Source organism: Corvus cornix, chromosome 6 (genome assembly GCF_000738735.6).
Source record: "Corvus cornix cornix isolate S_Up_H32 chromosome 6, ASM73873v5, whole genome shotgun sequence".
In the NCBI taxonomy this organism is placed as follows: Eukaryota; Metazoa; Chordata; class Aves; order Passeriformes; family Corvidae; genus Corvus; species Corvus cornix.
In genome coordinates this window covers 32,343,032-32,369,281 of record NC_046336.1, presented here as the reverse complement: position 1 = coordinate 32,369,281, position 26,250 = coordinate 32,343,032, and the positions used below count along the sequence as shown (strand labels likewise).

Below are 26,250 nucleotides of genomic sequence, written 5' to 3'. Positions count from 1 at the left end.
TTGAGGCTTCAGTATATGCTTTCATCAACTCTCCTTTGGCCATCAGTGAATAATTACAGACCATGGATATGTTGAGCTCAAACTGCCACCTTCCTGACCAGCCCTTCATTCCCATAAGGATAAAAACCTAACTTCTAGCATTTTGATGCATGGTGGGGTTATAAGCACAGCAGACTGGTCATATGGGCTCTCTGAAACTCCTCACTCTGCAGCTGCCCATCAAACAGACAGATGGTGCTTCCTGACCTCCAAAAATAAATAAAGATGTGCTTTCCTCTCTTGATTTAGAGGCTCCACCTGTCAGACTTTGAACATAGCAGAATGCACCAGAGCTGGCTTTAGAGAAGCAAACAAGTTGCTAAAAGCCAGGAGTTTGGAAGGAAATACTCTGTCCAATCTGGAAAAAAGGGCAGAGGTGCCCTGATGGACTCACATCACTCACCCCTCTACAGAGCTTCATCGAAGCCCTCAACATGAGGCAGAGCAAGATGGGGGGGCTTTAACCCTTTCTTTGCCAACTGAATTTGGTGCCAGGCCGCTGCCACCACAGAGAGATGTGCCCAGTGTGGTGCAGGGGTCACTGCTTAAGCCAAACCCCTGCTGCCAGGAGGGATGTGACTCAAAGTTGTGGTGTGGATATTTTCCCACTGGCCTCACGTACTTACTGGTAACCCCATCGCCATTCTCAGCTGTGCCAGCCATATCTTGTAGCCTACAGTGCTGTGATGACTGGCCCACAGGGCTGAATGTCCTTGCAGCCCCCACACCAATCCCAGCAACACCCACGCTCCCGGTGCATGACCCCATCCTCTCCCTGACCAGCCCTGTGCCAGCCTGGTCTTTTCCCATCTGCTCCCTTCTTTCAGTCTCAGGAAGCATCATCCCTTCCTCTGCTCCAGCTTTGCTCCCTTCCCCACATCTTTACTCCCCTGTTCTGGTACATCTTGCCCTGGTGTCCCTGTCAGGCAGCCATGGTGCTCCATCGCAGCTTTCCCCAGACATGCCTGCCCATCTGCACACACCCTGTGCTGGTACCCCTCTCCCAACCCTTCATCCAGCACTGGGCTGCCTCTACCAAATCCCTAACCTTTGAATTGGAGCCTTCTCGTGCCCTGCGCTTCTGCAGTGCTGAGAAGACAATTTTAGATCCAGATGGGACCATTTCCTTCCCAAGTCCAGGTGTATAAATGAACCTGGGGAGTCCATAAGTAGCAGAACCCCTCCTGCTAGCTCATGCCAGGACCTCTGCAAAGGTGAGCACCCAGCCTGACTCCTGGATCTCAGTAAGAAATTATGTATTTGCAACAAAAATTAAAAAGAAAAGATCCGTGTATTTTCACACAAAACACTGCAGTTGTAAACCAGTATTTTAGCTGCAGCCCAGCTCTGCAAGACAAGTTACCACCAGCCAGTGTGTGTGATTTTGGTGAGCCACAATCTAAACTCATGCCAATAGGTTGCAGCAGGAGAAAGGCAATGATCTCAAGGCAGGTAACAGCAGGGAAACCTCGAAGCACTCGCCACCTGCGTGCGGCCAGAGCACTGCCACCATCTGCCCCAGCTGCAGGGAGGGGAGCGCAGGACCAGCCCTTCCCGCGCAGCTGGGCTTGAGCACGAGCTGGGGGGGATGCTCCAGCCCTTGTCCTCAGGGGTCCCAGCAGCTTCCTGGGTTTTATCAGCAGCCTCATAATTTTCCTTCATTGTCAGGCGCCCAGCCCCAGCTACCCCCCGCAGCTCCCGGGTACCGGTGTTTCTCGGGGTCTCTGGCTCCAGCAAAGCCCCCGTGCTCAGGGACACATTATCTGACATCCCCTCATCATCTGACATCCCCTCTCTCCGGGGGCTACACCTCCCTCCCCCAGCTCTTCACCGCAATCCCCACCATTTTCCACCATCATTTAAGTTTCTGAAGTAATTTCTTTTTTCTTTTTTTGTCCTTTTTTTTTTTTTTTAAGCAAACCATCTACCATATGTTCTCCCCTGAAAGGGGCAATTGTTAACAGATCATTAAAACACCGTGGCGAGTGCTCTGAGATTCCTTCCCTCAGTCTTACGCATTATCCCGTCTCTGTCACCCTTTCAATGCGGCTTTGAGGGCTCTGCTTTTCTAACTTCCTTCTCGGGGGGAAAAAAAAAAAGAAGAGAGAAAGAGCCACTAAAATGACCCTCTTCACAGCTCTCCTTGCTTTTCAATGTCTTTTGCGACACCCAACAATAATTGGGGTGGGGGGCTGGCGTGCCGCTGCTGCTGTCACCAGGCTGGGGGTGGCAGGGCCACATCCTGCCCTGTTCACAAGGTGCCAGGGTTGGGATAGCAGGATGAGGGGTAACAGGGGTGCTGCAGGCACCCCGTGGGTGCTGACAACCTCTCCTTCCACTGCTGGGCAAGGGGACTGCTTGTCATGGGAGGCTCAAACAGCACATCCCACCCAGCCTGGTGCTGTCCCTGTGCCTGGGGTGGGGGCTGTGGAATGACCCCGTGACACACACGTGTACTGGGCTAAGACAGGCAGTATTCCTTAGACAGCTCATTCCCTCAGGTGCATTGGATGCTTTCAGCAGCACAAATACATTTCATATGGAAATAAGCTAACAGCTGGCTGGGAACTGAGCTAAGCCCAGAGATGGAGCTGTTTTGGGGGCTTGGATATTTCACCTCCCTTTCCTGGAGAACTAACACTATTTTAGGAAACGCCAAATGATGGGAAGCTGGGGACCATCAGGAGATGGACCACTTCTGCCTCAGCTTAGTGGAGCACGGGCACAACACAGGAACCTTCCCAGGGTTGTGCCCATGCACCTCCCAGCCCCACGTGCAGGGAGAGGGACCCTGGGAGTGCTCCTTGGATGAGCCAGGAGGACTTGCAGCTTCATGGCACCTCACCACCAAAGTGGGGCAAGGAGAAGACCCAGCAGGGGCAAAGGCACATCCCAACCGCAGCATTACATAGGCCCAATTCCAACGTGAGGGCTGCCAAACTCACCATGAGCACCAGCAGCATTTGGTTGAGGGGCACTTCCTGCAGGCTCTGTACTCTTGTGATCAGGAAGGACAAGGCTTTCAGAACTCACACAGCAGTTCCTTACCTGCATTTTCTCCCCTTCTGCCATGGATTTGGCCATTCCTCCAGAGGATCATGTTCCCTGACCCATCCAGCCAAGCTCTAGGCACGGTTTGTACCTCTGCTCTGGCACAGCCACCTTTCCCAGCAACCAGCATGAGGCCCTTTGAATTTGCACTTCCCTATCCCAGCAAAGGAGTGTGCTGCATGGGACCGGAGAGAGCACAACACCCCAGCTGGCAAAGAGGGGGAGAGGTAGCTGTCCCAGTCCGCAAAATCCAGTTATGTTTGAAAAACCCAGAAACTTCAGAGCCCTGCACACAGACTTCTCCCAGAACCAGTATTCCACAGCAGCTCAGCAACTTTGCCAGTGCCTGCATGTAGCTCCAGGGACCTCAGAGGGCTCCCTTCCTCACCTGGCAGCCTAGTCCATTTCCCCCAGCTCTTGCCCTTCAGCCAGGAGGTTTTCCCCAGTACCCTCCAAACCCCTCAGGGTGTTACATTTATTTTAACCCAGGAAGGTGTAGCCTCAAGCTGGGGGAAATGGTGCTGCTCCTGCTTTGCTCCAGCCGAGGGTTCTGCCCTGAACAGATTCCACTGCAGAGTCCCTGAGCATCCTGGGAACACTGCAGCAAAGCGATGCTCAGCTGCTGCCAGGAGATCCTTGTGCTTGCCCAGGCAAAACCTCCCATCCCAGCACCCGCGGTGCTGACCCACAAGGAATTTCCAAGCAGGGCTGAGCACTGTGGTGGGGGTGGGATCAGTAACCAGTACCCAATGCCCGGAAGGATGAGGCAGCTTTGTCCTGGCGTGCACATCCCAAGCAGGTCGGCTCCTCTCCCCCCCTTTCCAGGATGGCAGCTTTTAGCTCTTCATCAAGGACAAAACTTTCTACAGGAAAAAAGTACCTCCTTCAAAGAAGCACACTGGAAACGCAGAGGACTCCCACTTTCCTGAGGGGATTTAACAGCTGCCTTTGCCGAGGGCTCTTAACACTGCTGTGGGGCAAAATGTTATCCCTTAGAGCTGCAGAGACAGACTTCAGGCCAGGAGCTGAACCCAAACCCAAGCAGTACTTTCATCCGAGTGCAAAAACAGATGGAGCTGTGTCAGTTTTAAGCAGCACGATGGACTGAATGTAATTTTGACAAAACAAACAGCAGCGTGGCTCTCCCACTACAGATGAAGACGCCGCTTTCTCGCCCCCCTCTTCCCCAAAAGGCACAGACATTAAATGAGGATGTAAACCCAAAACACTCTTGTCCTTGTGGTCGAGGTGATCTCCCTGGCCCAGCACAACCCACAGGGTCCCAGCAAGTGAGAGCACCTGCCCTCTGCAGTTGAACACCCACCACATTATTTCTTAGCGAAAAGCAATTCCTGAGCCCACACAGGAACCTTTGAATAATCAGCTGGTGCAGAAAAGTTGTGAACATTGGGAAGTCCTATTGAAAAAAAGAGATTCAGGAACACAAATCCACAAAACAACTTTTAGCTAAATGGGCTTTAGATCTTAAACACTGATATTTTTACCCATCGAGGGAAATTAGCTCAACCCACCTCCGAGGCATGTTTCCCGGGTGAAGTTGTAACCAGCAGCTGTATCCCGAGTGTCCCTCTCTGCCTCACAAACAGATGATAATCACTGCAGAGGTTTGGCCCTATCGAGGGATGTCCTTGGAAGCTGTGCCTGCACAAAGGGGCTCTTGAAGCAGAGCAGGGGAAAGGGCCACTGAAGAAACCCTGGTGCCGTATGGATGTAGAGATTTAATTCCCGGCGAGCAGAGATTTAATTAGTGCCTTGCGGTATGGCATATCCACACCACCAGAGGGAGATCTGCTTGGCCTGTCTCCTCCGGATCTGTGCTAGTTAAAAGTTTTTATTAAGTAGCGGCAGCAGCATATGCAGCAGACACTGCGCACGATGCTCCAGCCGGGCACGCAGCTCACCAGCGTGCATCGCCCAGGTGCTGTGCCAAGTCTGTGCCTCTGTGGCCTCTAGTTACTTGAAATAGAGAGGTAAATCTCTTTTTCTAGCTGAATGGTGATGGAAAGCAGGAACACATGGAGCATGAACCACTGGCAGCTCACAGTTGTCAGAGCGCTTTAAAATTATACTCACAGAATAATCCACAGTTCTGGGATTTTGTGGAGTCATCTCAGTCTTTTAAACAGCAGCCAAGGACCATTTTCTTAAATCAGGTTAAGGATGCATCTGTGAGGAGCAGCCCAGCTGTGGCTGCTCCTGCCAGGAGGACAGGGATTGAATTAGATCAGCATTCTTCACCCATCTGAAGTCAATTTTCTCATCAGCTCTCTGGAGAAGGCAGCTGAGCAGAGAACTGCTGCATCTCTCTCCTCCAGCCACCTCCCAAGAGGCATCATCCCTCCCTCCAGTCACCATGGGCATGTAAAGCCAAGAGTTAATTTCCTCAGATTCGAGGGAATGGGAAGGGTCAATAGTTTTTGAATCAATCTATTATTAAACAAAATCACACAGGGCTTACTTTGTGATTGTCAGGGTGACATCACTCCCACCCAAATACTGTGAATGACAGTGAGCACTGGGGATGGCTGAAAATTCAGCACAGCCCATAAATAAAGCAAGTTGCTCCCTTGTATCCCCAAATACTCTCCCCATTACATTTAAACCACCTAAAATTTAACTATGCTTCTGTCACCTCCTGCTTACCTGGATATCTCATATTTCACACCACCACCACATTTACAAGACACTATTAGGTAAAAAAAATACTTTTGATATTTGTCATTCCCACCTTCCCAGCCCACTCTCCCCAACAAACCAACTTCAGCTTCAATTTTCCCACCCTTCCCCAGCAGTCAGCTCCATCCTCCCAAGATGCTCCTCCTTTTCTCCTTCCTCTCTTTGTACACAAATCCACCCTTAAAACATATCTCGCTTCTTAACTTACTGGAACACATTATCCAAGACCGAGACCAGGAAAATTTGGGTGACAAGGACATGGAGCAATTAAGTAAGTAGTAGCCATGTGCAGGGCTCAACGCTAGAGTGTGCTGTGTAGGAAACGACCTCGCACTGCCCGTGCTAGACTGCGATCTCTCTTCCTAGAAACCACCAGGAACACCAAAGAACTGGATGAGTCCTTTTTTGGTTCCTGGAAGCCCATGAAGTTTGCTCAGAAATTCTTGGTGAAGGCAGTGAGTTAAGCAGCAAACGCTGAGTTTTGAAAAAAGCAGAAAAAAATATCCAGGACAAGAACATTTTTAAAAACAACAACAAAAAGCAGCAAGGAGAGAATAGTATCAGATATTGCCCTGTTTTTCTTAGTGGAGTGTTCAGAAAAGCAGAGATTTAGATTCAGGATATAAATCTGCTTTATTCTCATCCTGGCTTTGGTTTAATTGAAATATTATGATAATTAAGTTTTGCATTTTGCCTGCAGGCCTGGCTGGGGCTGGAGAGGCTGTAGAGAAATGCTCAGGACAAAAGAACACCAACAAAAACCCCAGAGCTCTTGGTAGACTTAGAGAAGCAAGGGAGGCACAGATGTTCAGTGACTCTCCAAAACCCCAGGCAGGCAGCACCCAGGCCAGAATCACAGCTCCTGCTATTTCTACCTTTTGATTTAGTGTTTGAGGGACAGGCTTAACTTATCTAAAAGAATAAAAAGCATTTTAAACAAAACCTATGTGCTTTTTTTTTTTTTTTAAGAAAAACAACTCATTGTTTTTATTTTGACAGTAAATTTTAGAAACATCTGACATACAGAACTCCAAAAAAATAGAAGGTCATAAATCATCTAGTTAATTTACTAACGGGGAAAAATACAGTACATCCAAGACTCAAACATCCTGTAAGTTTATACAAAAGCCAGACAGTAATAAACTGCATTAAAAAATATATCAAGCATTACCTGACCGATTTGACATTGGCATTTGCCCCATTATTAAAAGGCACAGAGGACTGAGCAATGAAAGCGATCAGCATCACATCCATTATTGTCAGTAAATTCATAATGATTAGCATAAAACTCCATTATTAAACACATTTAATATTCACCATGTAGATCGGTAAGAAATCTCTCTTCAAAGGAGTAAGAAAATAAAGTTGGAAAAGGACAAACACTTAAATACGACATCCCAAGACGCAAAGACACTTCCTAGAAATCGACGTTCATATCTTCCCAGAACAGATTTTCTGGCTGTGTTATCACTCAGCAATCACTCAAGAGGAGATTTAATGATCCACAGACCCACCCTCCGGCAGCACCGCGATCTCGTCGGCAGCGCAGGGCCCTTCCGGTGTGTCCTGGGTCGCACCCACCGCCGGCTGCTGGCTGGTTCACCTCCCCACAGTCTGCAACAGGCAGCACGAACCAAAGCTGGTGGGTTTGCCTGGGTTTAGCTGCGTTTTGGGTTCCCCAAGTCACCCCGGGTAACACATGCAGCAGCCAGCTCCAGCTAACTCGGGGGCAGATCTGTGCCGCACATCTTCGAACAGGCTCTCGCTCAGCTTGTGCTCTGTGATGATGTCCTCCACCCGAGTGATGTACAGCAAGGACAGCAGCACTCCCAGGAACTGCGAAAGGAAGGGGCAGCCCCAGTCAGACATCACATGCAGCTTATTCCATCAGAGCATTAGAAAGTCCCAGTTGTCACAGCTAGGGGAAGACTCAAAAAAAACCCCAAGCAAAAGCAAATTACCTCACCAAATCCTGCAAAATATCACAGTGATGCTACTAAATTACCAGCGTGCCACCTCAGCTTATCAGTTACATTAAATTCTAAAAGAAAATGACAATTACAGTCAAATGAGATTTCACATACCGTAGCAACAAATCAGATGTTCCCTCTCACAGTTAACGCAGTGGCCCTCTCTTACCTGGGGCAGCAATATGCCGAGCAGCACGCCAGCCATGATGCTGTAGTTGTCCAAAAACCAAATGAGCACAGCATTCGTGCACCCTCGGACGTAGATAACATGCTGAACACTCAAGCGCTGCAAAATATCAGAGTAAGGGTTCAACAGGCAGTTCCACTGGTATGTGATACATGTGGCAACTCAAAGTTCAGGGAGGCAGATTTGCCTTCCCACCTCTAAACCCACTGAGTTTAGCAAAGACCTCATCACTGATTCTTCCATCTGTTGTTAAGCTGTTCCCCACCTCAACAAATTACTCTATTTTTTTTAAGTTATTCTACACTTGAATAAGTTATTTCATTGTCTTAAACCTGTTTGTTGCAGCTATTTTTCTACAAGAAATGCGCCCAATTCTCATTTAAGACCACTTGGAAAGCAGAAAAGTCTCTCTTTAGCTTTCATCTCTGCTTCCAAGTTGAAAGTACAGCAGAGGAAAAATATAAATTGTGGACCAAGTGCTTTGCAAAAAGACCCTAAAAAGGGCAGGAACAAGAGGATCTCGGATTCAGTCCTGCAAGCTGTGTTGCTCTGTGACCCCAACCCATAATATAGAAAGCACTTGAGGCTGCAGAGGATCCTAAGCAGATGAATGGAGTAAAGTTAAGCATATGCTTAAGTGCTCCGTGTTAGAGCCCGGCTGGAGCGTTCAGATGATTAAGCCATAAATCAAGGAATCTAGATGAAGATAAATTGTATTTAAAGATAACCGGTAATCCCAAAAACCAACAACCGAGGCTGGCATTGTGCTCCAAGTGCCTCAAATGAGCTGGGGAGAGGAGCTTTTTCAGACCAGCACCGCCCCCCCCGCCCCCCCCCCCCCCGCCCTGCCCCAGCACTCCAAAGCCAGGAGTGGAGAACTCAGGGCAGATCCAATTACTGATTTCCCTTCTTAATCACTCCGCAATTATTGCCTTGAGCTGGCAGTCTCTCCTCTGGAGTCACTGGGGCTATTCCCAAAAGGGAAGGCTGAAGGAGGAGGCCCCCATCCCACTCCTGGAGGGAGGAGAAGGCAGCCAACACAACCGGGGAAGTCCCACTTCTCTTCCAGGAATAACTATTATAGGCTTAAAAATAAAACACCCACTACTGGGATATAAAATACTTAAGACACAGCTAAATTGGCTTTATCAATGCCAATTTTACTGAGAAACTTTAGCTTTTAATACTAAGAGCTTTCCCCAACTCAAGTCACTGCTTAAAATTAAGAAAGCAGCTTTTTGTGCATTAATTATGCAATTAACTTGGAGAAGTTGTCAACAAACAAGGAATCGTTGAAAATGCAAAAAAGGGAAGATACAAAAATCAAACAAGATTAGTTTTTTCTCATAGATAGAAATTATTCTGGGGAAAAAAAAAAACATTTTAATTGCTGATTTAACTGCATGGCAGATTTAAGCACACAGAAGACAACTTTATAACAGACCAAAAAAAATGCAGAGAAGCAGCCCTCTCTGCCATGACGGAGTGGGCACTGGCTATGTTACCTCTTGGTCGATGGTTTTGTATCCGCACATAGTGTTGATAATGTCTGTCTGAAAAGAAAACAACAAATATTAACTGCAGCAGAAAACTAAAACCACAAAAATATTATTTTTACTCCTTTGTTCACCCAGCTCATGTAACAGCAATGGCAGGGTTATTTCCCAGTCTGATACCAGTTTATCCCAGCAGCCCCAGTGTCAGATTTAGTTAGAGCTCTACACGATTTTAGAGGAACGAGTATTGTCAGCGTGTCACAACACAAGACATTTGAACCATTTCTAGCCAACAAACCCAGGGTGGCACCAGCAACCAACACGAGCTATGACAGAGCTGTGACACAGCTGTTTCCACAGAATGAACAGCTGGATTTCATTTTAAAGCCTTAATAGCTAAATATATCTTATTACTAAAATCAGGGGTTAACACGGCCTTCATGCCAACACAATGACAAATTTAAGCTTGGAAATATCTTCAGTTTCAAATAATTTCCAATATTATGAATGCTTTTTACAAGACTAAATTCATTACAATATAATTTTATATGCCATTATATATATGTTAATATAAAACTCATATATTTAAAAGAGACTGAGTGCTTGCATTCACCACATATTACTAATGCATTTTCTGTAGCCATGTAATGTCTTCCATGGGTTCTACCTTGAAAGCCTGGAAAAACGAACCTGAAAATACTGTCCACTTACAAATCATCCAACATAAAACCCACCAGCATAAAAGGAAGCAGCGAACAAAGCCAAAGACATGCAGGAAAATGAGAATATGTAAATGAGGAAAATAAAGCAGAACGAACCCTGCATTATTGATATACATTCCTAGAATCCTAGAATGGTTTAGGTTGGAAGGGACCTTAAAGACCATCTAGTTCCCACCCTCCTGCCATGGGCAGGGACACCTTCCAGTAGACCAGGTTGCTCCAAGCCCCGTCCAACCTGACCTTGGACACTGCCAGGGATGGGGCAGCCACAGCTTCTCTGGACAACCAAAAACAGTCCTTCAAAATTAAAACAAAATGTAAGAATGAAGATTTCTAAATGCTGGTAGCCTCTGAGCAGTAGCCTGGGGGTGCCAGGTTACCTTCCCAAGAAGGAAGAGGAATGTTTTCCAAAGATGGAAGACGGATGGTACAAAATGGCAGGAGTATCAGTCAGGGGCAAAGTTTTAAAGACCCCGAAAAAAGCTGAGCTCTCACCTTGAACGTGCAACAGTCTGACAAACAAGGTTCAGCACATTTCTAGAAGAAAAAGCTCAGACTGTTCCACGGGGCTGTTGGGAAACTGTGTGGGGTACCTATCTGCCAACCACAGGTAATAAATACACTTGGAAGTCAGTATCAGTATTAGGCACCAGCATGCTGCCTTGGCTGTGAGTGATTTCATGTTCCCAAAACTGCTGAAGCCTGACTGACTGACACATGGTAACTCTGAAAATATGTGACCACAAGGAATGCAGTCCCACCATTTAATCTGAAACACAGAATTTGCTAACAGGACATTGTGGCATAAGCAACTGTATGCAGAGGAGATAAATGCATTGAGAACAGAGGATTATAGGCATTTGGGACTACCTTCTATCTGCTACACTAGTGTAAGTCTTTAATAAATAATTTGACTTAAACAGTTCCTTTAGAGTCCCCCCAGTACGAGCTGGCTCATGTTAGCAAAAGGCTTTTACAGAGGATCAGAATCCAGCCACCAACATTAGCGGGAGTTTTCCATGACTACAAAACCAATGAGTAATCACAAACCATATCTGTAGCTTTGCAGGACAGAAACCAGCCTGTATTTGGACAGATTTGTCAAACATATAAGACTGATGCATCTTCTGGTTGTTTTTCCCCCAAGGCAGCCATGCACACAGCCCTGGTGCTGGTGTCACCGTGCTGCACTGCCCGGACTCCACATGGCACAGCAACAGCATCCCCCTGCTGCAGAGCCACTAGCCCTCACACACTGCAGCATCTGGAGGAACTACACTTCAATTTGGGGCTTCTCCTTGCCTTTCAATTAACTTCTCTGAGCTTAACACTTCATGGGCTACAAGCAGCCTAATCCCCCCATCCCCAGCTGTCAATGAAGCATATGGAGAATATACTCCCCCTTTTTCCTTGAAGAAGTTTTTATTTCAGTGCTTTCCCTTTTCTGAAGGCAAAATCCTGAGTTGTTCTGCTCCATGCAGCTGCAGATCAGCAGGTACTACTTTCACACACACACACTTCTTCCTCTCAAACACCTAAGACTCAAAGCATAACTGTTTAGCTTTGGTTTCTGAGAATAAATCAAAGCTCATTGCAGATTTAAACAGACCCATTCTCACACACCAAAAATGTGTAAGCATACGTAATAAACACCCTCCTATGATACACATTTCTCAGCAACACCTAGCAGGGTTACTGACACAACCATTGCATTTATTTTTCCTTTTTAAAAATTAAACAGCCATGCTCAAGGCAGATGTTGAAAGGGCAGCCCAAACCAGGCAGCAGCAGGATACCCATCATGAGCTCTACTCTGACATACACCGAATCTCTCTGACTCGTGTTCAGACCAAAGCCCAAAACCCAGTGAGACAGGGACTGCCCGTACTGGAGTAGTTGAGGAACAGTTGTTTATCAAATTCAGCATTATATGCACCCCTCAAATGAAGAGCAGTGAATTACAAAATTTAATTAAAACACATTTACATTAAAATCAATGCCTGCTCCTAGGTGCTGTCAGCACCAGTTAGTACCAGTTCATCACAGACTGAGAAACTGGTCCAGACTCCAGTCCTTCCAGGATTTTAGAGGCAGGTAGTTCTCAAGGATGGGTTGGGGCAGACCTGTGCCCACAAGCATGCCCTGACTCTGAGGTCAGTTGCCCACATTTTTTGATTATTCTGGAGATGACAAGGTCATTCTGTTTGGTTTTTAATTCACACAGTAGCTGGAGCACATAACTCTGACCCGCACCCACAGCAGCAATCAGGTCCCAGGCTTCCTGGCAAAGCTGGAGCAGCAAACCCTGGGGAAAACACCAGCAAAACTGAATTTTAAGCAGCTTGGGTTCAGGCAAGCCATGAGATTAGAGGAGCACCCAATATCCCTTCTGGGGCTGGGAAGTGAGTCACTAAAATGGACCACAGCCAACACATCTAATCCATTATTTTCTCCTTTGCAAGCTGTCAAGACCCACAGATCCACTAGGGGAGGGAAGGACCCATTTTCCTTCACTTCTTACCCCAGACTTCCTAAGTCAGATACCTTCTTAAGTGAACACCAGTGATGCTGAGATGCTGGGATTTACCTTATTTCTGATGCAGCAAGTGTAGGGCACCCCACAGGCCAGTGGTCCTGGAGCTGCACAGTTGTGGTACACGTTTTGGGACCAATCTCTATAATCTTCCCCACCACAGCACTTAAACTGGATTTAAAAAAAAAAAAAGATACCAAACTCAATGATCTTAAAGGTCTTCTCCAACCTAAATGGTTCTATGGTTCCAAAAGGAAAAGGAAAAAAAACTTTTATCTTAAACTCTTTGAATAAGTAGAAAACAAAGTAAGAATAAAACAATTTTAAAAACCCTGAGCTACCAAAAACTTCTTTTGTTTTATCAGCAAGGCATGTATGAATGTATATCATAAATACAATTTAAAAGAATTAAAGATATAGGTAATATTCCTCTGTCAGTCATTGAACTATAACCCAGAGTGCCAGAGCAAAGTACTTGGTGCTAAGTTCCACCTTCCATATTTTCTGAGTTGAAAAATTATCTTTCCAGGTCTGGACATCATTAAGCAATGTTTTTACATTGACTCTATCTTGACCTGTAATCTACCTCTGCAGTTGTTTTCAGGATTATGACTACATTTCCAACTGGGCCTAAAAGACAAAAGCGTTGCTATAAGGCACAAATTAATCTCACCAAAACACTGTGGGTGTAATTTAGAAGAACTGAAATCCAGCAAACAAATACTGTAAAATTACACTGACTTAATATAAATATTCTCTTTATACTTTAAACGAAGGGAAAAGGAGGAATTCATTTAATCACTAACATGTACATTCGCTGTACGTATCCATAATTTTGGGCAGTGCATGGAAACTTTAAAGCGTTATGAAGTCTAATGACAAAATTTCCTCAGGATGGTCTGCTTTTGACAGACTTTCCATGCTAACTTTGTTTTTCAAAGCAGGCTGCCATCTCCATAATGATGTCCTAGAGTATATGTATCACTTCCTAAGTCAATTTTTTTTAATAATCACTACTTGGCACGGTCACAGACATCACATGGGCCCTGACATCACATTTCTGAACACGTTTTGCTTCTTCTATGGTCTCTGAACTGCATGGCAGAGCTCTTTAATAACCCAATAAACATTTCAACAGACTAGCCTTATTAAAAAAAAAAGGCTGTGAGCCAACGCCATGTGCCATTACGTAATGCTCAGCTGGGCTCACCACAATTCCTGAATTTTAATTACAGGTAGATACTCTTCCACTGGTATTTCCTCCCAATAACCACCTTGTCGAAGAGCTCTCTGCATGCCCTCAAGCAGCCACACAATGGCCCAGGCTGTAACAGCCTAAATGCCACCTCACCTCTCTTTATCCAATGCCTCCTGTTAACAAGAGGCTTCTCAATGTCTTGGACCAGCCAGAAACGCTTAGTGCAAGGCCGTGGGTGGACTTTAGACTGAATTTGTCTGAATCCAGCTGTGGGGCCCCTATAAACCTAGAGGTTTGTAGGATCTGACCTTGAGCATCTGAATTGCACCTGCCAAGGCAAAAGCTGCATTTTGGCCCTCTCTTTTGCAGTGAGGTAAGAGGGTTTTTAATCCAGCTGGAATGCTGGATGAGCCCTGACCTCAGCAGCAACACCATAAGAGATGACACACGAGATCTCATCCCCCTCATCAGTAACAACTTGATTGTCACATCACTGGAAAAACTCAAAGCTGTGGCTGAGTTAGTCCAAGGAAAAAAAAAAAAACCAGCAAACCTGCTTTTGAACAGAATCCATGATGTTCTTGAAGTCTAAATCATCATAGTAATTCTCAATTCCTCTTCTAATGTTATCGTTCAAAAATTTGATTGTCTAAAATGCAAAAGGAAAACAAGATTTATGCGTTGCACAATGGGCACATGGGCTGGAACAAAATTAGAAGAGCATGATAAAGTCACAAGTGTAACTGATGAGCACAAAAGAAAAGGTGCTTTTTTGGCCTTTTTTTTAGAGGAAAAAACAAAACACTAGTTAAAAACAAACCTTAGCACAACCCTGCAGAGACCAACCATCTGTTCTCTTTTATAGAAGCAGCCTCCCTGCTGGGTTTGGGCTGGGAAGTGCCAGCAGTGCGACTCCTCTCATTGCTGAGACTCTCCAAGCATCTCCCAGAGATGGTCCCATTATCCCCAGGCATGATCCCTCCCACTGGGCACTGGGGACCCTCACCATCTTTTGGGTGACAGAGCAGTGGGTTTGGGTGCTGGATCTTGGCACTGTGGTCTGCACCACGCCCTGAGCGACAAGGCTTGACTGTGTCACCACCATGAATTTTATTTTCCATGAATTTTCCATTAATTTGATTTTCCAAAGAGTCCATAATTGCCAGATGGAGAGCTTTATTCCACATTAAGTGGAAAAAAAGGTGTATCTGTATGTTTTACAGTGGTTGTTTTGAGAAATATGGCAGTGGGGCGATGGCAGATATAAAATGGCATCTCCTCAGCATGGCATATTAGAAATTAAATCAACAAAGTGTTTTTAAAGTTCAGAAGATGAGTGAAAAGAAAAAAAAGAGCATTTAGTTTTCAAGATCCAGCACAATCTCAGCACAGCAAAACCAGAGACTAATCATAACCAGAATGTAACAACTTTTCTTTCAATCCAGCTGCTGAAATGGACAAAGTTAAAGCCTTACAGGTCAGAAAACCTGAAATACACCCACTCATCTTCTCAGTATTACAAACTGCAACACTTACAAACTAACCAGAACAAAAAGGATTATTGCATCAGTGACAAGAAATAACACGGGACCCTCCTAACTGGTCAAGAACCTCATTTAGTCTCTACAGATTTGAAAAGGAAGTAGAGAAAGGAATGGGAAAAATGGATGAGACATGCAAAACAAATAGAACTTAAATAGAGGCTACTACCCTAGCGTCCATAAATGCTTCCTTGCCCTCCCTACACTGACCCAAACTTCTCCATTAACCTTGAAAAACAAGGAGAGAAACCTGTCCCTAAGCACAGCTGTCCAGCTATAAATCAGAGCATAGCAATCTAGTACTTGCCATAGTGAATACATTTATGTTTTAAAGCATTTCTAACTTTAAAAAATAGTCTGCTGCTTTCTGTGCAGAAAAATCAAGGATTTAACACAGTTATAGCGTGCTTGTCAGTGATGGAGTCTCCTATATAAGTTAGTTATGTTGCTTATGGATGTGGGCAGGGAAGAGCTGTCCTTTAACTGAGGCAAAACATTTTGGCCACTAACAAACATCCATCCAAGTCCATCTGGAAACTTCCCAAATCAGCAGTCAGACCCAGACGGCAAAGCAGAAGAAAGCATTTTTTCATACACGAAGAGCTGGAAACTCATTTTGCCTGTATTACACATTTGTAGTTACCAGATTTTCTCCAAGTTCTTTAATCCAGAATTCATCTCCAGAATGGTGGCAAACCCCACCATTGCTGAACCCTGAAGACTCTGTCTGGAAAGTCTGGACCTGTCTTCAGACCTCTATCAATTAGTGCTCAGGTGACAACTTGAACAGCTGTTATTTAGCATAGCTGAATGACATCAAAACCTAAAGCAAGCAGCTCACCTGGTTCCTGAAGATCAGGGCCACCACTCCGCCTGTCAGCTCGATCAGCAAGCAGATACCAAGGATGTACATGAACTGCAGGAAAACAAGTGCAAGTGAGTCATTAGACAGAACAACTCCAATTACTCTTTCAATTAGTGCTCTTACATCTAGCATTCAATTGCCAACAGACTTGGCTTTCAGCATGGCATTTTAAAGGAAAATATAAAATTATGGGGTTGTTTTTATAAAACTGTCAGTGTCACAAGAAAGCCTTTTTTCCTCACTTAAACTGTTCCGGGCTTTGCCCAATTGGCAAGCACATTATTCTTCTCCTTTGAACAGACTCAAAACCATTAGATCTAATTACCCTGCCGAGATACTCCTTTCCACAACAGCATCCCAGAGAAACACATTGAAGGACTGCTACAAACCACACCAAACTTCATGATTTTATGTCCCCTACAAAACCAGTACTTACCTGTTAGCTTCCAATTAGTGGATTAAGCAGCACCTTAGGATAATCCAAACCTACCACATTGCCAGTGCTAAATCAAAGCAAAATTCCAGGCTTTGTACCTTTTAGTGCTTCCCAAATTTATTTACCTGTGTATATACACGTGCTCACAAATGCACTCACACACAACCATGTGTGCACCCATGAGTGCCCACCAAAGCGTGTGTAAAATGTGAAAAATATGAAGAAATCCACAGCACCGTGAGAGAGCTGCAACATGCCAGTACTTTAAACGTTTTTCCAACCCTTCAGGCATAAAAGTTGGGCATTATGTGAATTCAGGTCTGCTGTGTAACAGTGAACTGCATCAGGTGTGAAGTTTTATGATCCCTCATCTGAAAATAATCCCTAATTCTCCCCTCTGAAAGCTGCTTTAACTTCCGTGTGCTCAGTGTCAGTGTCAGGAATTCGCCAGACAGGTATCTTTTCTCCTGCTAAATCTGGAATCAGCCTGGGAAGCTGGCACCAGGGACTTGCTTTGTTGAATACCCAGCTGGGTTTGCTACCAGAATGGGAACAGAAAATGTTCCCGGCATCTGACACACCACCACGCTCAGTGGGAAAGGAGCCTAAGGAGGGGCTCTCAGTAAAATTCCAGTATAACTTCAAAATCCATGGTTATTTCTGGCTTTGCCCTCCATAACAAACCACGTATTTAGCACTTTGTTAGACTGAACTGACATGACAAGGCCAGGCTGGGCTGTGTCTTGAGCAACCTGATCTAGTGGAAGACGTCCCTGCTCACTGCAAGGGGGTTGGACTAGGTGGCCTTTAAAAGGTCCATCCCTTCCAACCCAAACTCTCTGTGATTCTATGCAGGTGAAAACTAAGTTTGCACACTTTAATTTTAATTAGTCACACATGCAGCTTCCATCTGCAACCACAGCGTTACCCAGGAATTTCCCTAAAATTCACCTTTTCAGAGGCACTGGGGAGAAAAACCACGTCCCTTTCATTTCACCCTCAGGGCTCTTCTTGCAAAGGCCCGAGCTGCACATCTAACTTTGAACACACATTTCTCCATCTCCCCACTCATTCCACTTCCCAGGGGAGGACAGACAGACTCCAGCTACACTGGCCTGCCGGACGTCAGCCTGAGCCAGGCTTTCTCTCTTGAGCTACTTCCTCTGGGTTGAAACAAGAAGCCAGCATCAACTGGTACGTCAACAGCTGAGTTTGCACAAGATACACACCGACTGATAATTCACATTCCTGATTATTCTCCATAAAACCTTAACTACTGGGAAGCTGCTTTTCTCAGCACTGGGCTCGGACTCTGGCTGGTTCTGTTGCTGGCAAGACCGAATGTTGCTGCTCCCTGATGGAGGGACCACGGCCACTAAATTCAGATTTAATTAAAATGTTTTAAAAAGCAACTTCAGTAAAATATTTTTCAATGCAGACACAGTTCTGGATATGAATTCAGAGGACAGTGAAAAGCAAAAGCAACAAGCCTCAGAAAGTAGGAACAAAAATCCCAACACTTACTGCTTGCAGAAGGCATAAATTATCTCTTAGAGAAGCCAGTACACCCACAAAGGATACCAGGAACATTATAATGCCCAAAAGTATTAAAATAATTGCTGGGGCTAGAAAGGCACTTTCTAGAGTTTTGTACTTCTGTCTTTCAATTTCTGCATAAATCCCAACAGCAAGGACGAGGGCTCCGATCACCTGGAAGAGAAACAGAGGAGAGCACGGATGTTACTCTTTCTCACAGTAAACACAGAGGTGACAGGTTGTGAGTACACAGGAACCTGTCACTGCTCACTTCAGGATTCATTATAAACAATGAAACTCCCAAAGCAGAAGTTTGGATCAAAAAAATTTTAAAAACCTCAAAGACTAAAGCAGAAAAAGAGATGAGTTGGGAAAAAAATGAAACTTGCTCATTTCAAAAACATATTTCATCATGTTTTAACATTCTGGAAGTTAAACAAATCAAAATGTACATCACTGGCTGAAATGTAATTTATTGCCACCTGAGATCACATATATTACGTATATGAGCAACTGCCATGGCATTAATGACCCTCCTCTGAGTGTCTGTCTGTCTTTCTCTGTGTGTGTGTATAAACATATAGAAATATACATGTGTCTCTAAAATAACACAGTTTCTAAGCTGGTCTGCAAGCAGCCTATCTGTCCCTTCGTATTATCTCCTATTGCCTTTAGGCTCAGTAAATACAGTCAGGTATTTCCTATACCTCCACTCCTCCTGCCATCAGGGGAAAGGCACCAGATAAAAAACTAAAAAAAAAAACCAACCCAGGTTTGAAATTATGTCACTTTCTTGAGCAACTATCAGATAAAGCTGACAAGTGAAATAGGAAGAGACATATTTCATTTAACAAGGTAAAGCTATTTCAATCAAAATAATTAATTAAGTTAAAATCATTTGGTATTAAAACTATGGTGTGCTGCAAATCACTTTGAATTATGCTGAGTTAATTAAAATTAAAAATAGCCCACAATACTTAATCACAAAAATTGCAGTGGAAAAACTTTCCTGCCGACTCCAACAGCCAGACACGTCCTCAGGGAAGAGACCAGACAAAAATCAATCATTTTGGCAACCTGATAAACAACATTCCCCTTTCCTGACCTGACATTTCCACAGGAAACACGAGTCTGCTCTCTGCACACCAATGCTTCTTAATTATGCTTCTTAATTTTTAATTTCACTTCTTAGTTTTGGGTATGACACACTATAACCCGGACAAAGGGCTAGAGGGACCCATAATGTGAGTTACAAGTTCATGAGCCAAACAGGTGAAATACTTTTTAAATTATGAGATATGTTAAAATAAATAACAACTTACTGAAAGTTCTTGATTTTCTATGGGAATGAAAAATAACACCAAAGGACAATATGGAGGGAATGCCACCAGCTTGTCATTTAAAGAGAGAAAATTCTCAGAAGGGTTCATCCATTAAAAGTAAATATACTGGAGCTATTTTAAAAGCAACTGAAAATTTGACCAAATTGAGAGGAACCCCAAAACCAGATTCTCCTGCAAACACTAAAGTGCCACTAACAACAGTAACTCTTGCCTGGTAGATCCCTTGCTTAAAAAGTAAAAAAGCCAAACACTGGACATAAACCTCAAGTATTAAAGCTTGATAGGGATGGTCAGAATTTCAGGAGAAATTCTTGTTGTTTCAAGACGAGAACTTTTTACTGAAATGTCTTTTTCTTAACCTTAGTTTTCTCATCAAAGCATTAAATTTCAAGGGGTTTTTGACTGAAAGGTGCCTGTAAGTAAAATACAAGATACTTCCTACTTTAAGAGCTTAAGATACATAAATGCATCTTTATGTACACATATCTTCACCGCTTTTCACTTCCATTTTTGCCCCCACACCCTCCAAGATTTAGGCTTTCATTACCTTCTATTTTTTTAAGCATTTAATAAAAATCTTTTAAACCTTTAATATGGTCAAACCAGCAGCAGCAATTATTTATGGCAAGCAGATGTGCTAACCCAGAAGTCATCCCTCGAAGTCTCTTCTCCGATCTGTGCTCTCCCTTCCTGTGCCTGGAGGTGGAACACAACTCTTACATCGGGAACCCACTGACACACAGACTGTTTACATCCTGCATCCTTCACAACAGCTCCCAGCTTGGCAATTCCAGCTGCGTACACCGGAAACATCAACCGCCCTTGACTCACATTAAATGAGCATCCACCAGCAAATACCAGGGGATTTCTCAGGGGCTTTTGCATGCACAGAAGCTGCTTTCCCAAGAGAAAAGAGAAGCATTTATTTATTTATAAGCAGAGGCATTAACCCTGTATTTACAGTTCTTTTTCTTAAATAAAGCTCAACAACAGCACCTTCTGTTTAAAATGCTGGATTTTGTTTCAGCTGGGCAAGTAAATTACATTACAGCCCCATTCACCAGCAAGAGTTGTCTGGAAAAGTTACAGTGACAACTAGTTTTTTAAAAAGCCCTGGGTGACAGGGGAAGACCACAAGGCCTGTAGCAAACATCCCCTCCAACACTCCCAGCAATCCTTTAATTTTCTTTCTGCTTTGGATAAGGCTGATCTTTATTTCCTGGTGGTTTAAAGCCATCCTGGGGCCTCAAATCTGGGCGTTCATCACTCATAACGTACCAGAGGCACAGCAACAGCAGGGAGGGAATTGAATGAACTCAGCATCCAGCAGGTCAAAGCCCCAAACAGCAGCAGAACATCACAAACCACCCAATGTTCAAGCAAGCCAATACTCCCACAGCCAAGCTTTACTTCTATTTACACTAATCAAAGAAAAAGAAACAAAAAACAACAAACTCAGCAAGAATAACAGTGCTGAAAAGAGAACGAGGCGACTGACATTTACAGCTGATGAGATCTGCTTCGCTAAGCTGGAATAAAAGAAAATTCTGAGAGCAAAGCCCACACGCCTCACACAATCCAGCGTGTGCTCGGCCCCAGCGCCAGCAGGATGCTGCCCAGCGCCAGCCTTCCCAGGGAAATTCCCCGTCATTCCCCATCCTTCCTTTCCCCTCTCGCAGCCCCCATCCTCCCCCCTCCCAGAGCAAACCATCTCCCTGGCACAGCCAACAAATGGAAGCTCTTGCTTGTAAACGAAGGCAGAGCATTGAAAATCCAGAGCAAGCAACTACAAAGAGTAAATAAAATCCTCAGGCTGCCTGAAAGAGGCTTTGTCCTCCGAGGACACTCTGAGAATGGTTTCAGAAGGGCCCTTTCTCTGCCACCAGATGAATGTTTACATCCCACCACCAAGGGCCCTTGCTGTCAGCAGAAAACGCAGAGCAGACAACGCACACGGTCCTTCAAGAAGGACATACTGCGAAAAAGGGGTTTGAAAAATAACAAATTTGAATTTCTCTTTTCTAAAACTCACAACTGCAAAATAGCTGTGGAGGAGCACGGGGAGTGCCAGGAGCCTAAACCTAAGGGTTGGTTTGTCTGCTAAGACAGACAAAGGATAGCCAAGATCCTGAAAAGCCTGAATTACACCTGAACACTTTGCATTTCAATCTTTGTTCATAAAATCATAGGTTGAATCTGACACTCACTATCAAACTTGCAGGATCTAAGCCTCTTCTCCCACGCAGCAAAGCAAAAGCCTTATGCTTCCAACTGGTAAATACCATGTCAGACAGAAACAGACCAGCCAAACTAGAACTTAAGCAACGTTTAAAGTGAAAACGCCAGAAAGAAAAAACCCTGCCTGAGCACCTCTGACATCAGCACCACCTGAAGCCAGCATGTTCCCAATACCCTAGAGACTGAAAAAAAGCACCTTTTAAAATCACGGTGCTTACAGAGAGTACATGCAAAGAGCCCCAGGGGCTCCATCAGCCCACGGGGTGCCTGGTGTGGATTTACCACATGTCAGAAGTCGGTGGTCACAGTCTGGACCCATCATCTGGGACTTTCTGGCTTTACCAAACAGCTGGATGAGGACAGCAAGTGCCACACATCTGTAAACTCTGAAGCGTGGCAGCCTCACCCTGCGAAGGCTCAGGAGAGGACATACCCAACACACCGAGGAGTGACGTTGTAGGGCAAAGGCTCTATTTTCCCACCTCCCCTGCAGGAGAGAGCTGCATTTTAATACGCACATGAATGATTTTTACCTGCCAAACTTCCAACCTCTGCAAGTCCCCATCCGCCAAAACCAGTTTGTCAGTCCCTCGGGAAGGACGGGGCGCTGCACCCACAGCCACGGGTGTGACACCCGCGACCACGGGCGTGACAGCCGCCACCTCAGCCGCGGAAACATCCATCTATTGCTACACCCCGGAGCCTTGCGCAGGGCGGACCGCGCTCCCCGCGGCACCGGGGTGTGGGACTCCCCGCTCCGAGCCGCGCCCCCCGCACCCCCGGAGCGCCGCTCACCCAGAAGGTGGTGGAGTAGGTGATGAGGGTGAGCTTGAGGCAGAGGTAGGAGAGCCGCCCGCAGTACCGCGCCTGCTCGGGGTCTCCCGCCGCCATCCTCCCGCGGCACCTGCCGCTGCCGCCGCCCCGCCGGGCCCTCCGCCCCTTCCCGGCCGCCCGGGAGCGGCCGCCCCGACGGGCGGGCCCGGGGGCGCCGCCGCTTCCGGCAGCGGGGCCGGGGAGCGGCACGCACGGAGAGCGCGGGGGAAACGTCGGGAGCGACTGACGAGCTCTGGCTGCGGCTTCTCCTTTCGTCTTTTTCTCCTCTTCGCTTTTTCTCTTCTTTTCAATTTCCTCGGCAACATCCCGGCCACTCGGTCGGGATTAGCCCCGCAGCTGAGGCGTCAGGAGAAATAGATCTGGCTGCTCCAACAGGAATGTCGCAGTACTGCCAGAGCCCTGCACGCATCCCCAGACCTCTGCCATCGCCATTAAAACAGCCGGGACAAAAATACAGCCATGGGAAGCTGCTGCATGGACGCTCAGATTTTTGGTCGAGCATCCAAAACCATGGGAAAGCAGAATCCCTACACCCTACACCAGCACGAGGAGGCATTACCAGGGCATTTACCTCTCTTTATGTCACCCACGCGATTGCACATGCAAAGAGGGTCACGTCCTGCCAATAACAACAGCTACTGGGCATATTGCACCGGCCACGTTTTGTGCCTACACCGACGTTCATCCACGTCCCGCTGCTGTGACAGTGGGTCGGTGTTGGATCTGACACAGCGATCATGAACTGCAAACGCCATTCATGCCTCCGAGATGAAATAAGCCCTTTCAAGCCCGCAGTACTGCACTCCTGTCCCACAAAGGGCTATTTTCCCCCGGGGAAAAAAGTCTCATTCAAAGTGGCAGACAACTGTCACAGAGTTGGTTGTTTCATCCTGGCCTAGAGCAGAGACAGATGGCATTGAAAATCAGTGTCTGGTGTCAGAGGAGATGAAGTGGGGCAGCATTTATCCTTAAGTTACCTAGCAAACAGACTGGAAAACCTCTGAGCTGTGTATGAGAACTGTGTAAATGTTCAGTCACACATCATTTCTTTAGGTCATACAATACACCAAAACCCCGTTTATAAAGGCTAAAAACAATCCCTGGATAATTCTATTATTAAAAGTACCATTGCTATTGCATGCAGTGCTACTACATTCTGCTTCTGGAAAACAAGCCAGCCCAGGACACTCCCAGCAACAGAATAGCTCTTCACCGCTAATGTCTCTGACAGTAATACAATGTACTAAAGCATTCACCCTCTAAAATATCAACAACTTCCATTTTCAAAGAGATTTGCAAATATCCCTGACACTTAGCAATGGCAGGCTGGAAATCTCATCACATATAGTTGCTGGGAATTAGAGTCTGTCACATGGTCTTCATGTCTCATGGGCATCATTCATATCCAAGCATGTTCCTGTCAGGCATCTTCCTCGTTTGAGTATTTAACTAAATTCATTGTTCTGGTTTGACTTTTTTAATACCTTACCTTGTCATTTGTGCTGATTCCTGCACATGAAATTTCAGGACATGTCCTACTGGATGGGGAAGCTGAGTAAAGCTGTGCCTGTTTTCATGTTGTTTTCCCTCTGAACTGAGCCAATGTATCAAAACAGGTTCCTGTTATGAAACTGCATGAAAAAAATTGAGTAATCCCTTTCTTTTCCTGAATCCCAGACTTCGTCTACACAAACGGCAAGATTTCTGGACACAATTATAGTTTAGCAGCAAATGCTGGTTAAACTAAGATGTTATGAACTGCCTGAGGGTCCGTCATGGCTGTGTTCTCTCCCCCTCAGCCCAGTGCAGCACAGGGCTGCAGTTTTCCAACCAAGAGCCTGGCAGATTGTGCATTACAGTATCTGCTCCTGGGACCATCCAACAGCTCAACTAGCGGTGGTTTTGTTTTGTTAATATTTGTGATATTAAAGATCAGTAACCCTCACATTTCCTCACTCATCTCCAGGGGTTGTCCTAAAGACAGTCACCTAAAGCTATGGACCTCAGAGCATTTGACCCAGGGCTTTAGGGGCTCTGCAGAAAGGAAGTGAACCACAGCTAGCCGTGCACCAAACCATGTCAGAAAGACCCAAAGCCTTTCAGTGCTACCAGAGGCATTTTTGCTGCTTCCTTCCATCCCACATCTGACTGATGAAGTTGCAGGCCAGCTGCACTTTGTCCCACCCAAGGTGGATGCTCATGGTCCTCACATCCTGCTCTCAGAGCTGTTCCCTGAACAAAGGTTCTTCCTCCAAAAGCAGAGTCCAACTTGCAAAACAATTAAAGCCTCTACTGCCTACATTATCTGGTATTATGTTTCCAAAACACCCCTTAATCACCCTTCCTGACCTTGCAGACCCGCATCTTTTGTTTGCATCTCTCACCCTTTGCTCAAACCTGGGATTGGTGACTCAGCACGGTAACTTTTGGCCTTGACAATCCTGCCCGTAATAAAAGCAACAGTGAAACCAGCCAAACCCAAACCCCCTGCTCTCAGACAGTCCCTTTCTCTGGTATAACTCCAAAACCACTGGTGAGGCAGGTTTACCCACTGTCTCAGGCAAATGCGACTTCCCTGAGGAATCTGGAGCCAGCCTGTGTCAAAAATTGCTCCAGTTTTCAAGTCAAAAGTCTGATAGCACACACTAAATCGCTGGCTGGGCTCCAGGATGATAACCTTGTCAATGCACAACCAGCAAACGAATAAAAGGTGTGGGTGTGGATACAGGAAAGCAAATCCCTCCTGACTCATATGATGAAATGTTGACCAAAGGGTGGCTGCTCTTCGATTATCACCTGAGTAACAGATCAGGGACCGGGGCAGATGGTTCAGAAGAAGGTTCCTAAGAAACCTGAGCACCTTGACCATCTTCAAAGTCAGCCAAGAAAGGTTGCAGCTTCACCAGTGAAGGGTAAATAAGTGCAGCCCTTTTTCTAAGTGATTGCTTGTGTTCTACTTTCCGTAACTGATAAAGCACTTTAGTGCACTCCCAGCTGAATGTACGGAGGTTTTGCTCCTATTCTCCTTCAAATTTGCAGAGATTTGAGAGAGAAGATAAAAAAAAAATCTGAAGAACACTATTAGCTGTTGAATTCGTATTGCAAGTCATGAAAGTCACATTTGCCCTCCTGAACTGTGCGGGGAAAGTGAAAGGTCCAAAGCTGTTTAGTGAAGTGTCAGTGTAAGACTTTGAAGAAGCACCCAGAACAGCTTTGCAATGCACATCAGAAGATAGGTACAAGTGCACCTTCTCAGTTTCTGGGTAGGGAAGTGAGAGGGATTACCTGCAGGGAAGTCTCTCGTGAAGAGAAGGAGACATTACATGCAGGACTACAGGTATTAATTTCTTTAAAAACACCACTTGGGCAATATTGTATCAGAGAAAACCTGTTTGAAAGAGTTGGTTAGGTGATGGGTTAACTCAAGGCTGCCTCCAGAAATTAATGAAGCAAGGAAAGATTCCAGGCTGAGCTGGTGCAAAGGATCCTGAACTGATAAACACTGCCCTGTTACAGGAGAGCCTGGCACAAGCTGCAGCTCCAGCAGCTACAGGAGCTGGAAAA

General features: G+C 45.6%; 1 protein-coding gene across 4 annotated transcripts; it reads right to left on the bottom strand.

Annotated features, from left to right (window-relative positions):
- Nucleotides 1–6,756: 6,756 nt before the first annotated feature.
- Nucleotides 6,757–22,784, bottom strand: TSPAN15 (tetraspanin 15). 4 transcript variants are annotated; one of them, XM_039554307.1, is made up of 8 exons: nucleotides 22,648–22,784; nucleotides 18,260–18,445; nucleotides 16,276–16,350; nucleotides 14,447–14,542; nucleotides 12,750–12,866; nucleotides 9,450–9,497; nucleotides 7,927–8,043; nucleotides 6,757–7,623 (listed from the first exon to the last, which is right to left on the bottom strand). In XM_039554307.1, the coding sequence occupies exons 1-8, from the start codon at nucleotides 22,741–22,743 to the stop codon at nucleotides 7,471–7,473; spliced, it is 888 nt and encodes a 295-aa protein (XP_039410241.1). In that variant the 5' UTR covers nucleotides 22,744–22,784; the 3' UTR covers nucleotides 6,757–7,470. The 4 variants fall into 4 exon arrangements, with proteins under 4 accessions (XP_039410241.1, XP_039410240.1, XP_019142160.2 ...); XM_039554306.1 differs by lacking the exon at nucleotides 22,648–22,784 and adding an exon at nucleotides 22,386–22,608; XM_019286615.3 differs by lacking the exon at nucleotides 22,648–22,784 and adding an exon at nucleotides 20,257–21,181.
- Nucleotides 22,785–26,250: the final 3,466 nt, after the last annotated feature.

What these genes read in the sequence shown, in the direction of transcription:
- TSPAN15 (XM_019286615.3), bottom strand. Translation starts at nt 20,499, where the DNA reads ATGCAAAAGCCCCTGAGAAATCCCCTGGTATTTGCTGGTGGATGCTCA. An exon ending in CCCTGATCTTCAGGAACCAG is followed by an intron (nt 14,543 to 16,275) that starts GTGAGCTGCTTG and finishes TTTGCATTTTAG; the next exon opens with ACAATCAAATTTTTGAACGA. An exon ending in TCGGCATATTGCTGCCCCAG is followed by an intron (nt 7,624 to 7,926) that starts GTAAGAGAGGGC and finishes TTCCTTTCGCAG; the next exon opens with TTCCTGGGAGTGCTGCTGTC.